Source organism: Sphaeramia orbicularis, chromosome 1, assembly GCF_902148855.1.
Source record: "Sphaeramia orbicularis chromosome 1, fSphaOr1.1, whole genome shotgun sequence".
In the NCBI taxonomy this organism is placed as follows: Eukaryota; Metazoa; Chordata; class Actinopteri; order Kurtiformes; family Apogonidae; genus Sphaeramia; species Sphaeramia orbicularis.
Genome location: NC_043957.1, coordinates 41,247,013 through 41,260,651, shown reverse-complemented (window position 1 = coordinate 41,260,651; position 13,639 = coordinate 41,247,013). Strand labels below are relative to the sequence as shown.

Below are 13,639 nucleotides of genomic sequence, written 5' to 3'. Positions count from 1 at the left end.
TTGGACTGTGTTAGCACAGTGACTAGAACTTGCAGGATTTTACTTTTTTTGCCCTGATGACCGCTAGTGGTTAATAAAACTTGACTGAAGAGAACAAAAGCCATTTTCATTTAAAATGTACTTTGCCCTGGATCCTGTGCTGTCAGTGTTAACAGTCTGAAGTAGAATAGAGAGCTGAGAGCCTTTTGACACGGCACAGGTGTGAGAAGACTGGAGAGTACAGTGCTGTACAATGATGAGGCAGCAAAAACAGGCCACTGAATGGATGTGGATTTAAAGGATTTTTACAGAACGCTGTTTGAATTGAGAACATTTTGTAAGAGAAGCGAGTGAACGAGGTCAGCAGACACAAGGAAGGACAGAGGCAGCATGCAGAATAAAGGTCAAAACCTAAAGGTAGCATTTATATTCAGCAGAAAGAATAAAGCCTTCAGAGTGACAATACACTGCTCTCTTCTCTGTTTGTTAAAGATGATGGGTCGAGATGCTGTGAAGCCTTTCCTCATCTAAGAGAGGAATCACAAAGTGCCTGGAATGTTCAATTTTAAGAATTTAGTTCAATAATGGATTTGATTTTTTTGGGGTTTAAGGCCATTTATTTTTGTAAAGTTACTCATGTTTGTTCCATTGAAAGAGCTCATTATATCTTATTTAATTATAGCATTCATTTAAATGTAATTTATGCAGAACTATTGCTTTTTTACATTGCATGACATTAGGTGAATCATATTTCTTGAGAAGATACACAGAGTGAGGATCCTTTACTAAAGTAATACAGAAACCCACTGTGTGCACTGTTTTTCTATTTCCCGTGTAAAACTAAAGCAGCTCACAGAGCAGTAGACGCCATCCCACAGACACACAGTCATTATGTGAACTTCAAAACACACAAATTCTACAAACACTAAACATGATTGTGAATTTGTCTTGTTCCATTTGTTGGTTCTGCAGTTCTACATATGGCCACTGAAGGGCGCTCTAATTCCACACATCGCTGTGAACGGTCCTTTGACAGCGTCACCCACGGCCCACTGTGTCCACTGAAGTGAGACTGGGTGAGGTAGGAGGAAGAGATGCACTCTGTCACAGATATTAACTTGTATTTAACACAGACACACAAATCAGTGGTAACAAACACCTTCCAGCCTTTTCTGAAGGGAGCAGGTTACACAGAAAATCATTTTGTATAACTTATCCAGAGAATGATGGCAGTATTTTATAACATAAATGGATTGAAGTAACTTGAAATAACACATATTGTCAAATTTAGCTAAATGTGTTTCTATTTCCTGTAAGAAGACCAGAAGCAGCTCCTTATGTGAACATATATTGTTATTTAAAGTCATGATTTCACAACTGATTTAGTGTCACAGTTTCAGAAAGCATACAAAAAGTCATCATAAGACACAATGGCCCAGGAACACAATGTACCACATGCAATCACAGACACCACTAAGTCAAGCAACTAATAACAATTCTGAAAATATACATGTAATTTACTGTTGATTCAAATGATCTTCAGTACTCATGCTTTATCAAAAAAAATCTACAAAGATGTATCTAGAAGCAAATGTTAAATACAGTGTCTGAACATTATACAACGACTGAAAAACAGTGAATAAAGATTGTATTCGCCTTTTAATTCAAAGATATTTACCTTGTGAAATAAAATAAAGGAACATAAACATGAGTAGAAAATAAGTATATAAATGATTCTTTACAAAAATAGTGATGGAACCTGAAGAATACATACAAGAACAATGATGCTGTTTGACTCAGAACATACAGAATGAAGAAATTTAATTAAATTAACTGTGGGGGGGCATAAAGGATAGAAAGGGGGAAAGGTAACAAAAAAATCAAGAAATTAAATACTGATATGTCCTGCAGCAAATAGCTAAATACTATTTCCTTTCCTTTCAAATAAATTATAAAGGTTAAAAAAATACTTACTAAATACTTAAAGCTAAATATTATCTATTTGCAAGTGACATTTTTATAAAAAATTGAAAGTCATCCATTTCGAAGGATATAAACTCATTAAAATATTTAAAGCCCATAAATGATTATGTGCTTTTACATGGACAAACTCAAGTGACTTACTTAGAGAACAAGACATTTTAATGATTTTTTCCTCTTCAAGACAGGTAGCTGTACTGTATTTCCTGAAAATAAAAGGAATTGAATTGGGCATAATGTCCTAACCTTGGGTTAACAAAAGTATGCGTGAATTAGGCATACCTTCTGGACAAAGACATTGAAATCAAAAGAAAAAAAGAAAAGTATAAAAAGCTAAAAGTGAAAGGAGAAAAAAAGGAAAGGAGGGCAGTCAGGTGAGAAAGAGGGACACCAAATGGGAGTTTAAGGAGAGGAGTTAAAACGGCTTCATTCCTGTGACGAACAAAAAGGTCACAGACTGTTTTTTCACAGGCAGCCTCAAAGACACGACACACACACACACTTCTGCACACATACACCTGTCCCTGGGGAAGAGATCGATACACACCCACTGATACTACCGCGAAGAGAAAATCCACTCGATACAAACACACACACACAAACACCACCCTGAGCAGAGGTACCGATCAATAAACACACACATACAGGTGTCACCACTACTATCTAAAGGGAGGCCAATCAATGCTCACACTGATATACCTGTGCCAATCAGCTGCTCAGCGCTCAGCTCTCTCTTCTTGCTTTTACTCCGTTTAATAAGCTCAATCTTGCTCGTTTCTCATTCCCTCCTCACCGTCCTCCTGCAGCTTCTACAACAACCTACATCACTCTGCCTCTTGTCCTTACAAGGTGCAGTTCTGCTGTTTAGGTGGATCATGTTGAATGTAACTGTACCTTCCTGCTCCATTACACAACAACAAAAGCAAAAAGCAGGCGAAATAATCGAACAGAAGGTCAGATTGTGATGTGACCCATATTTAGAGTCATGCAAAAGAAAAGAAAGAAAAAAAATCACATTGCTGTGAGTGGCTAGGTTAAGAGAATGCCTGCAATTCTTGCCGCTGTCAGCCAGTGGCACTCTGGTCCTAACGCAGGCCTGCAGGCTCCTGACAACAACACACGGAGAAAAAAAGTGACTGGGACCCACGGGTGCTGTACGCAATGCACGCATTTATGATACATGTATTACTGCAGCCAGAGCACAGACCATTCAACCTGTATTGTGGCCTTTCATGAAGGTTCTCCATCCATCCTGCTTCTTCCTCTACTCTCCCTCCACCTATACTCTCCATCCATTTTTTCCACTCTATGTCCTGCAATTCTAGCTTTAAACCTTACTCTTGCTTTCTTTTAGTTGTGTTGTTGACTTCATTTGTGAAAAGATTTTCTTGAGAATAACACCACTATAAGTTCAAAGACACCATCTGAAAAAATGCTGAAAAAAAATGACCTATTAATCAGATTGTTGATGGACAGTAAAAATAAACAGAAAAAAAAGCCAATGATCTGTTGGTTTCAGAGTCACATGTGAGAATTTGCTGCTGCTTTAGATTTTCAGTATCACCCTGTGCTCTGGAAACCACTCAACTACTTTATTACATTTCAGAGCAGATTTTCTGTTTGGATTACTTTTATTCCTGCAGTTTCAAGGCTAATTCCAAACAAAATGGCATCGCTCCGGAAATCAGTGTTGTTTCAATGTCACAACACTTTCAGCTATGCCAAAAGATCACTAGTGTAGTGTCCTCCTTTTAACAGTGATGGCCTGTGTACATACTCAACAGATTTTGCATTGACAAATAAAAGTAACAACAGCAGGTCAACAATTACAACAACAACTTCATTACGGTAGACAATGTGTTTAGGCTTATGGCCTTCACTGGGTAGTAATACTCATAAGAAATCCAAAGCATGATGCAATTTGCAGCTGAGATATGGGATTGTAAGATGCACGTGTAAATAACAAAAGTGACCCAAGCACTGAAACACACTGGACTGACTGTTGTTCTAAGCATGGCAGGGCATGCTTAAAATGAAACATCACTATTACAGTTGAAAAGAGGAGCTGAAAAAACAGCATCCACAAAAACTAAACATTTCATCCAAACAGAACAGCTAGTGTGGATTAATGCAGACAATTTCAGGCATTCTCTGCTGACAGTTGTTATGTATTCAGTTAGGGGCTGACAGTAAAAAATCAAAGGAGGTGGGCAGATCAGGGCTGCAGGGAAAGGAGCGACCTTGTGCTATAAAGATGTATGCAAAAAAGAAGTAAAACTAGGGGACTGAAGGTGTCTGTGTGGGTGAGTGAGACTGAAAGAGTTGTAGAAAAACCTGTTCTAAAAATCTCTGAGTAAATATTACTGTGAAAAATGTCTATAAACACAGTTTAGACAGACAAGATGAAAATGTTGTGGATAGCTTTTTACTCCATTTACTGCTCTATATATTTGTAGAAGTGTGTCTATGTGTGTGTCTGTGTGTGTGTCAGTATCTTACTCTCTCAGTAAATACCCCAGGGCTTTGTGGTCTATACTGTGTGGTTTAGAGGAGTTTGTTAGTTGAGGGCCAGGTGCAGGCAGACAACACATACACTCACAGAAGATAAACGGACCGAGCACACGCACACACAAACACACACATACACACACGCACAAAGGATAAATGGACCCAGTAGCAGGGAGGTCTGACAGAATGCCTTTTCACACCTGGCTGAGCCCAGCGGAAGGTGACAGAGTCACATCTCCCAAAGCGAACACACACACACACATAGATGTACACACACCTACACACACACCTTCTCACATTGGGGAGTTCAGGGTCATAAGCAGCATCATGAATAAAATGAGGCTGTCTTAAACAGAAGGAACCCTGTGTATGCATGTGTGTTTGTGTGCGAGTGTGTGTTTGTGTGTGTGCGGGCCCCTAACCCCCATGCCAGTTTGGATCTGTAACGACCTTCTGTTCCCAGTGCTTAAATGGCTTAAATACTTCAATTAGACCTGGGTCACAATCCTCCACCCGTTAAAGCATGCAGTCACACACACCCTGAAACACACACAAAACTGGAGGTGTGATCATCTTGTGAGGCGACCTGAGTGTGCTTCCATGACTCCTTCCTCAGAGTCTGTGGCTCACAGTCAAAAGCGGAAAGAGTAAAGCATGGTGCATCCGTCGCTAACACACGAGCAACAATTAAACTTCACTCCCATTCTCTCTGCTGGCGTCTCCCCTGGAACTTCTCTGTCCCGCTCCCTCCTCCTCACCCCCCTCCTCCCTTCGTCTCTCCCGCCGTGCTACCCTAGCGCTAACGATGCTGCCTTTTCATTAGACAGCCCCTGCTAATTAATCTCCATAGAGAAGAGTGACAGACCTCCCCCGTCACACACACACTCACACAAAGTGCACGCCAAGATATATGCAAACACACACTCTTCTTCCCTCTCTCTCACTCCCTCGTCCCGCGTGGCGTTGGCAGCCCATTTCATGCTTTATCACGTCTTTTAATTGACAAACAAGCTGCTCTTTTCTCTTAGGCTGAGGTCTATATCACCCCCTTGCTCAGATGCACACACACATACACACAATGAGGAGCCAAGAAAAGTAGTTATCTTTCCAGATTTTGGATAAACACACACACACAAATAAGCAAATGCCTCCCTGCTGACATATGGCTCATGTGACTGTCACACAGTTTTCAACTCTTTGACATATTGTCGCCACACATACACACACACACACACACACCCACACACACACCCACACACAACCGTGGATGTCACATGTGCACTTAGCTAAGGTTCCCATCACTCAAGGCACTTCCTTAATCTTGTGAGATATTTTTTCCCCGCTATGGTTATGGTTCACTCATCTGCTACAGGGCAAGGTCAATACCAATCACAACTGACTTATTGATTTGGAGTGATCATGTCACACCTTCAACCTCATGCTGCTCAAGGAAAAAAATACTGCCTTTCAGGTGGATTTTTGTTGGGTTTTCACATTCTAAACTCCTAATTTTCTGGTTCTTGTACTAGTCATAAAATGTCATGATGCTAATTCAATGGAAACGGCGTGGTTGATTTTTATAGAAAGTGAAAGATATTGCATTGAATGAGATAATGCTCATCACCATGAATCTTCATATTATCAGTGACTGGTCTGACTATAACACTATACCATAACTACATTTCTTTTCCTTTCAGGTAAACCATACACTGCTAATTAAATTAATGAACCTGTGAGTAATAAAAATATCTCTGGTTTGTCAATTTTAGAGATGTTCAGTTAATATATTAATATTTGTGGATGTGCTATGGTTTAGTCATATTTTCAATTGCTGGATTTAGAATAGTTTTATTCTGATGAGGCACGTTCTGCATGAAAAAGATTTAAGAACTGTCACTAGGCTTAGTCACCCCCCCACCCACACAAACCCACCACCTTGTTCTTTTACATTTCTCAGATTTTAATTGGGATTCTGTGCTGAACTGCTACATCCAGTGAGATCTGGCCAAATGTGATTCTGGTTGTATCTTAGCTCTATTTACTTTTGCATAGAGTAGGAGCTTTACATACAGGTGAATGTGATGCTTTTTGACCTTACTGTATCATAAAAATGCACTTGTGGTAATTGTCCATATAATAGTGAGGAAAAAGTTCCTTGATCTGTTTCTTTGGGGATAGTAATAAATCTGTGTGGAGACTTTACCAACCCTTTTAAAATGGAACCAGTGTATGATCTGACACTTGATTTAGTTGAAAAAACACAACAAACAGTGGTTGTTAAGAGATTTTACATGAACTTCTGGGTCAGCACTGAGGATTGTTTTGGTTAAACTACTCACCGTTAAGTGGTATTGTCTCCAGATTTCTGGACAAGCCTGAGGAGGAAAGAAAAAAACACTATCAGCTCTGGAATGGAATAAAATAAGTCACATGAACTCAGTATTTGTGCATTAAAAGAGGGGAATAAGAGAACCTTTATAGCAATTGTTATTTCTTTTCAGCAGGTTTGACACTTTTTACTCTAACAAAAAAAGGAGAAACATTTAGGAAACTATTAATTCTTTACACAGAAGAAGTGCAATAGACACTCTTGGACAGGTGGCGCTGGTCTGACGGTGGCCTGGAGGCCCCAAACAAAATGTAACAGTAGGATTTATTGTAATTGGTTTTCATGCCTGACTTTTAAGTGTCTTTTTGTCTCTCACTTATGTTATTATCCTGATTTTTAGGCAAAGCCCCCCTTCAAGTCCCTGTGCAGTAAGTCAGTCACTCAGACAGTAAGAAGGCAGTCAGTCGTTTTGTCCCGGTGTGGCTAAAGCATTATCTCCGGGGCTTCGCCACGCTGTTCCTTAAGCGTTCCGACATCCTTTCCCAACTGCCGCCACTTCCCACTGGGAAATTGAAAATGCCGCAGTCGCCGCAGGCAACAAGATTTATCTACTTACACACCTACTGAGTGAGAGAGACAGCAAAAGAGGGAGAGAGAGGAGGATTTCAACCTGACTGAAGAAGACTGTTCGTTTACTTTTCTTACATACACTAAACTACTTCCTATACAAATTTACATGATAAAGCAAATTCACCTCACATTAAAAATGCACCATTTGCAGACGCTATTCAAATTCTGGCCTTTAAAGACTAGACAGCTTTTTCTGGCTTAATCTACTCTATATAGATTTAAACACAGAGTATCTTCCTCCACCTCTCATCTAGTTCTCTCTTCGTCAACAACCCCTCTCCACACCCACTCCCTCCCGTTTGCTCTCTCCCTCCAGACCGCCGGGGTAGTGTGTTGTTGTCGAGGGCGACAGGCGAGGCGAGCGACATACTCGCGCTCCGTCAACCGTCTGTCTTTAATGAGAGACACAGAAAGGCCCAGGGGACAGAGACCTGACTCTCTTTCTCTACAACATACACACACTCACATATAATTTGAGTGTAAGAAAAAAAGTTATGCATTCCAGGAAAGGCGTAATTACAATACCACACAACTTTGCACCTTAGTTTGCTGCTGAAAACAATATGCAAAAGAGAAAGAGAGATGAACAAGAGTATCCAAGAGGTAAGAAAGAACCTGTGACAGAGAGAGAGAGGGAGGGAGGGAGGTAGAGAGAAAATGGGCTGTGTGTGTCCTGGTCTCCCCTCTCCCTCTGGTGTTCACCTGGTTACTCATCCATTACACAGAGCACAGTACATGACTGACTGACGGTGAGCTAGCGAGAGTGAGCGAGAGAGAAAGTGTGTGTGAGTGAATGAGGCGGGGGGAGACACAGGCAGGCTCTTACATACACACAGGATTTTCCATTCTATGGCATTAGTGTAAATGGGCAAGGTAATGAACGTTGCGGTGGGATAATTGTCATTGATGGTCATTAGATTCACCCTTCAGCGCCAACACACACAGCCAGCATGTGCACACATACACACACAGACCCACAGCTGGAATATGTAGCATGGCAGAGACATAACTAAGTTGTAATTGCTGAAGTGTATCAATTAATGTGAACAGCAGCGTGTGCTGACCCCCGGTCACTCATTAAAAGGAAAGATGGGGAGAGTAGGGGGGAAGAGGGAAAGAAGGGAAAACAGAGGAAAAAGAGGGGGGGTGGAAAAGAGCATCTAAAAAGTAGCCTCCTTATAGTGTTAACACTCAAAAAGAGATACACTGTTTATCATAAAGCCACAATCCCAGATATGCTGCTTTTTTGCTGTGATGCACATTGGATAGAAAATTTCATATTAAATGTCTATTAATTATATATTTCTTTATTTATGTACATTTCTGAGTACATTTTCAGCAATATAAAATCCATACCTGGATATTTAAAAGTGGTTACTTTTCACAGACATCACAAAATACTTCATCTAAATAAATATGGACATACTCGATGAATGAGTATATAGCCTCTCCAACAACTTACAGACCTATAATATCTGAAACAAAGTACTTTAAACACCATAGTACAATTGGGCTAGAGGTTAAGAGTATAATGTAAATATAAACTAAATACTTAAATGTAAGCAAAATGGCAGAACCAGTTGTCCTGAAAAATATTAATATAGAAATAGGCTTTTAGGTTTTCCTCATCAAAATGTTGTATACGCTGTGCAAATGCACTAGTTAGTTATTGTAAGGAGTCATCTCTGACACATTTGGACACTTCTCCTTTTTCATACTGCGTTCTGTGTGAACTATAATAAACATAGCAAGTGCCCAAATGGAATTATAAGTTGTCACGAATTTACAGTTGCAGAGAAACCATGTAAAATAAACTTCAGCAGACAGGCTGAACACTTAGTACTGAGACAATAAAGAAACTCTATAATTGAAATCCAATACTCTAATGCTATAAAAACACAAGTCTCTGCAGGTATTGTTCAGCAGATTTTAAAAAAAGATATGACTTGTACTGATACTGTCAATGTAGTCATTTACAACATCCAATGTATAACAAGCCGCAATATATAAGGTAAATTTGATTATATTTGATTTGATGTTGCCCAGACCTACTTCTATTCTAAATGTCATTGTCTATATTTCTTTGAGTTTTTATAGATTAGTCTTGGGACATACACATTAGACATATGTGGTCTATTTCATCAAGGGCAGGACCCTGAATTACAGTATATGCTCACAGCAATGTTGAGCTGTACTAAAACTGGGTCTGATGCTGTTTTTAAATGTTGTTAAGGTGTTGTTTTCAGTTAAGGCCAAAATCAAGCGCTGCAGGATACAATGAAATTTCAGTGTGTTTTGGATTAGTGTTTTAGATACATGCTTAATTAAGGACCTTTTCTGTTTGTAGACACCATTGTCATTGCATAAATCAATATGCAGCGATGAGTTTATTTTCAGAACCCTGAATTAGATCCTGATTTACAGAATTTTCTTCAATTTGAGACAAGACCAAAGTAAATCACTCACTGATACTCACATCAAAGAAGTGTCCTCTCATGTTGCAACGATGGCACGTTTTGTGCCAATAAGCTCTTTCATTGCAGGACGCGTACAGGTGCCCAGGCAGGCCACAGTTGTTACAGTGCTTGTAGGGACAATCACTGGACTGGTGGCCTGGGGTGCCGCAAAGGAAGCAGGGTGACACTTTCTGCAAAAGCACATGCACATCCATTATACATATGTGGGCTCATCAGCGTGTATAAACTGTGGAAGCTACTAAGGGACTAGTGGAACTGACTTTGGGCTCAGAGCAGTTCTTGGACAGATGTCCGGTCTTGTTACAGTTTTTACAGTGGACATTCTTGCTGGTATAGTATCTGCTTGCCATCCTCTGCACCGCTAACCTGGGACCCTTATCCTTGTTATAGATTTGAGCCTAAAAACACACACAGTTATTCCATCATCCTCTAAGAAAACCAAAGTAACGGCCTCGTTACTCATTTTCACACAGTATTGTATTTTTGAAATTATAAAAATTATAAAGTTTGTTTGGCCACTGACCTCCCTGTCCTTTTCAGATACCAACCATTTGCCATCTTCAAAATCTTCAACATCTGGAAAAACAGGAAAAAACAACACATTTTACAATGAAACATAATGCCCTTATAATGATATATAGTTAATGTTACATACATAAATATGCACGGCTGGCATTTTACTACCAAAAAAGCAGAAAGGAAGACATTTCTGGGATTACCTACTTATATTTCAGAGCAATTTACAAATGTTTCAACATTCGAAGCTGACATTTGACCTAAATGATTGTGCATTTGTTTAGTTGGCTGTCATAGTCATGACAAGGATCTTTAAAAAAATGGTGTTTAAAAGAGCTTACAGATTATTGACTTTCTTAGTTATTTTAATTAAATACTGATGAAATGAGACAAAGATGAGGTAAGAGCTAGAGCCAATAAACATCTGATAAATTCTAAACCATATCCAACCCTATTAAGAATTCTAAGCCCTGAGGAGTCAGTTTTGCTTCCTGTAGGGGAAACACACACACATATACACACACAATGAAACTGACACAGTGGCAGCCCAGCGCATCTGTATGAGAGTGGCACTAACAGTGCCCTGTGGGAGACCACTGTATTCTCCTCAGGCCCACAGAAGTGTAACTGACATCCAGAAATTGTAACATACACAAACACACACAGTGAAACACACAGACACGTGTACTCAGCATAAATTATGTGCTGGTAGCAATGACCCACACAGACTCACATGCTTTCACAAATGCATACAGAAACACCCACGCATCGACCTCCACGATTAGCTGGTTGACAGTCTTTAGCCTTTGGACAAACACACAGCCTTGAGCCATAATCAAATATTACCACTCTCCTTTCCACCTCTCTCTCCTCCTTTCTTTCTCTGACTCTCTCTCTCTATCTCCACCTTATCGCTATTCTGCTCAGTCCTCCTTCTTTTGCTTTCTCTCTCTCTCTCTCTCTCTCCCTCTACTTGTTTTTGCACCTCTCTTTATCCCCATCTCCTCCCTGGGTGTGTGGCTGCAGAGGAGGTTATCACCTCTCTTCCCTGTCAAACAAATTAAAATGGCTGCTGTTTGGATGGGGCTTCTTTCTGCCACGACCTTCAACTCCAAAAACACAAACGAAACCACAAATGTAAGCCACACAACGTCATCAACATTCTTACAAGGAAAGCCTGCGAGTCCAGTTAAGCTCAATTTAAACAGCTTAACATCATTCCAATGTCCCATGTGGGTGCATCCTCTGAGTGGCGAGAGAGGAAAAACCAAGGTAGACTTTGGTCCTCAGAAGCATTTAATTTTGGCGAAACACACAACATCGACTATGTATCCCATGAATTATCCTAATTGAGTATGCATATTCAGTTTTAAGCTCATCTATTGTCATAAAAGAAGTCCATACCGTCAGTCCAGGCTCAGACCCCGACCCAACCAGTACATCCTGACCAGCCTACCCATCACACAATGGAACCTCATCCTATAGATCATGAGAACCTGTGGAAGCTCCTCTTGGACAACGCTATTCTCTGTTCTTGTTCCACAGTAGTGAAATGAACTCTGGAGTGAAGTTGGAACAGCCACATCTTTGGCTGCAGGCTAAAAAACATCCCATCTCTTCAGTAATACATCTAGAAAAAATATTTTTAAAAATCTTTGAAAACTAGATGACGTAGAGGACAACTGACATCTGCTAAATGAAAGCAGACAAAAGACAAAAGACACTGATTGACTATGAAACAAGTTTTTTTCCAATTGAGAAAAACGTGAGGCTGTGGCTCTGTTTATTATGGTTATGCTTATGTTTTATCTTAAGTTTATTTTTCTGAAATGACAACCACAGATATATCAGTTTGTGGTTTAATATGTCTGAAACGCATGTGGTAGCTCTGTCTGAAAGCTTCAAGTAGGTTTTCTTGTCTAGTTTTTAAAGCTGAACACTTTCCTGTGTGTGTCATGTTCACACCACGTATCAGTGCACAAATTTACCATATAAACATTAAACAGACAAAAGTGTGTGCATGTGAAAGTGTGTTGTCTCACACTTCATGCTGCCATCAGAGTTATTTTAGTTAAGTTTTGGTTATTATAGAATAGAGGAGAGAACCTCTGCAGCACTGAACAGGGTGGGGGGCCTCAGTGTGATGTGTGTCCATGCACAGATACTTGGAGTTACACAACAACCAGCAGCCAGGTCAATGGTTAAAAGGTGTGTATTTGTGTGAGAGAGGAGGCGTTAGTGACTCAACAAAAGTCATTCCCAAAGCGCCTCCCGGGGGGACTCCCCAAATAAAGAGCAGGAAGCTTTCCCTTAATCTAAGGGCCCCCCATCTCACCAACACACACATGGATAAAGGGTGAAGCTCTTTGTCACGGCCGAGGAATCAAACACATGGGTGGAGGGGTGGAGGAGAGGATGGAGGAGGAGAGTAGAAGGTGGGGGGCTGTTGTCTGTACCACTGGCTGAAAATATGCTAATCAACCTTGAGGCCCCGCTCAAAACTAAACCATTAGAGCTGCTTCATCGTGGCCCAGTAGATCCGACGGAGTCTGGAGCTGAATAAGCAGATGGCAGCGGCTTCGCAAAGCAGCTGAATGGGCTCGAGAGAGGCCTCCGCCATGTTGACTGCAACTGTTCATCTTTAACAGATAACAAGGCTGTAAAAAATGCTCACAGTGATCTTAGAGGTTCAAGTCCAAAGATCAAGCAGAAAAAAATGGGCGTGATACCTCAGTAGGAGTGGAGGGTGCTGAAATATACAAATCAGGGGGTAAAGAATCACAAACTGTGCTTGTGTGCATTCAATAATTGAAAAATCCATATAAAACGTGGGAAAATATCAGTATTGCCTGCTGTAGGGACTCCACAGATTCTGATTCTGCAGGACATGTCGTACATTATCACATCACTTGGTTGTCGAGAGAAATTCAGCACAATGGAGTAGAAGAGGGGGAGAAGGAAACAGAGGGAAGAAGAATCAGGGGAGAGAAGGCGACAGATGCTACCTGTCTGTCTCACAGGTACCCTGATTACTAGAAGATGAGGAGGAGAGGGGAGGAGGCTGCGTGCCAGTTCATCAGAGCCGGCAGAACAGAACAAAACAGAGGAATATTCGGTGTGTGTATGCGTTTGTGTGTGTGTGCTTTGAATGTGTCCCTCTTCTACCAGTGAGAACAGAACAGAAGTGTACGTGTGGCTAATGAACCATGAACACCCAGCT

The 13,639-nt window shown here is 40.6% G+C and overlaps 1 protein-coding gene across 1 annotated transcript in view; it reads right to left on the bottom strand.

The window, feature by feature from the left end:
* Positions 1-13,639, bottom strand: part of zcchc7 (zinc finger, CCHC domain containing 7) — a 47,944-nt gene that overhangs the window by 7,581 nt on the left and 26,724 nt on the right. Inside the window, exons 4-7 of the mRNA XM_030147798.1 lie at positions 10,427-10,479; positions 10,164-10,301; positions 9,903-10,073; positions 6,807-6,842 (exon numbers count right to left, since the gene is read on the bottom strand). Coding sequence (XP_030003658.1) covers positions 6,807-6,842; positions 9,903-10,073; positions 10,164-10,301; positions 10,427-10,479 — 398 coding nt within the window. The remainder of the gene's footprint in view (positions 1-6,806; positions 6,843-9,902; positions 10,074-10,163; positions 10,302-10,426; positions 10,480-13,639) is intronic.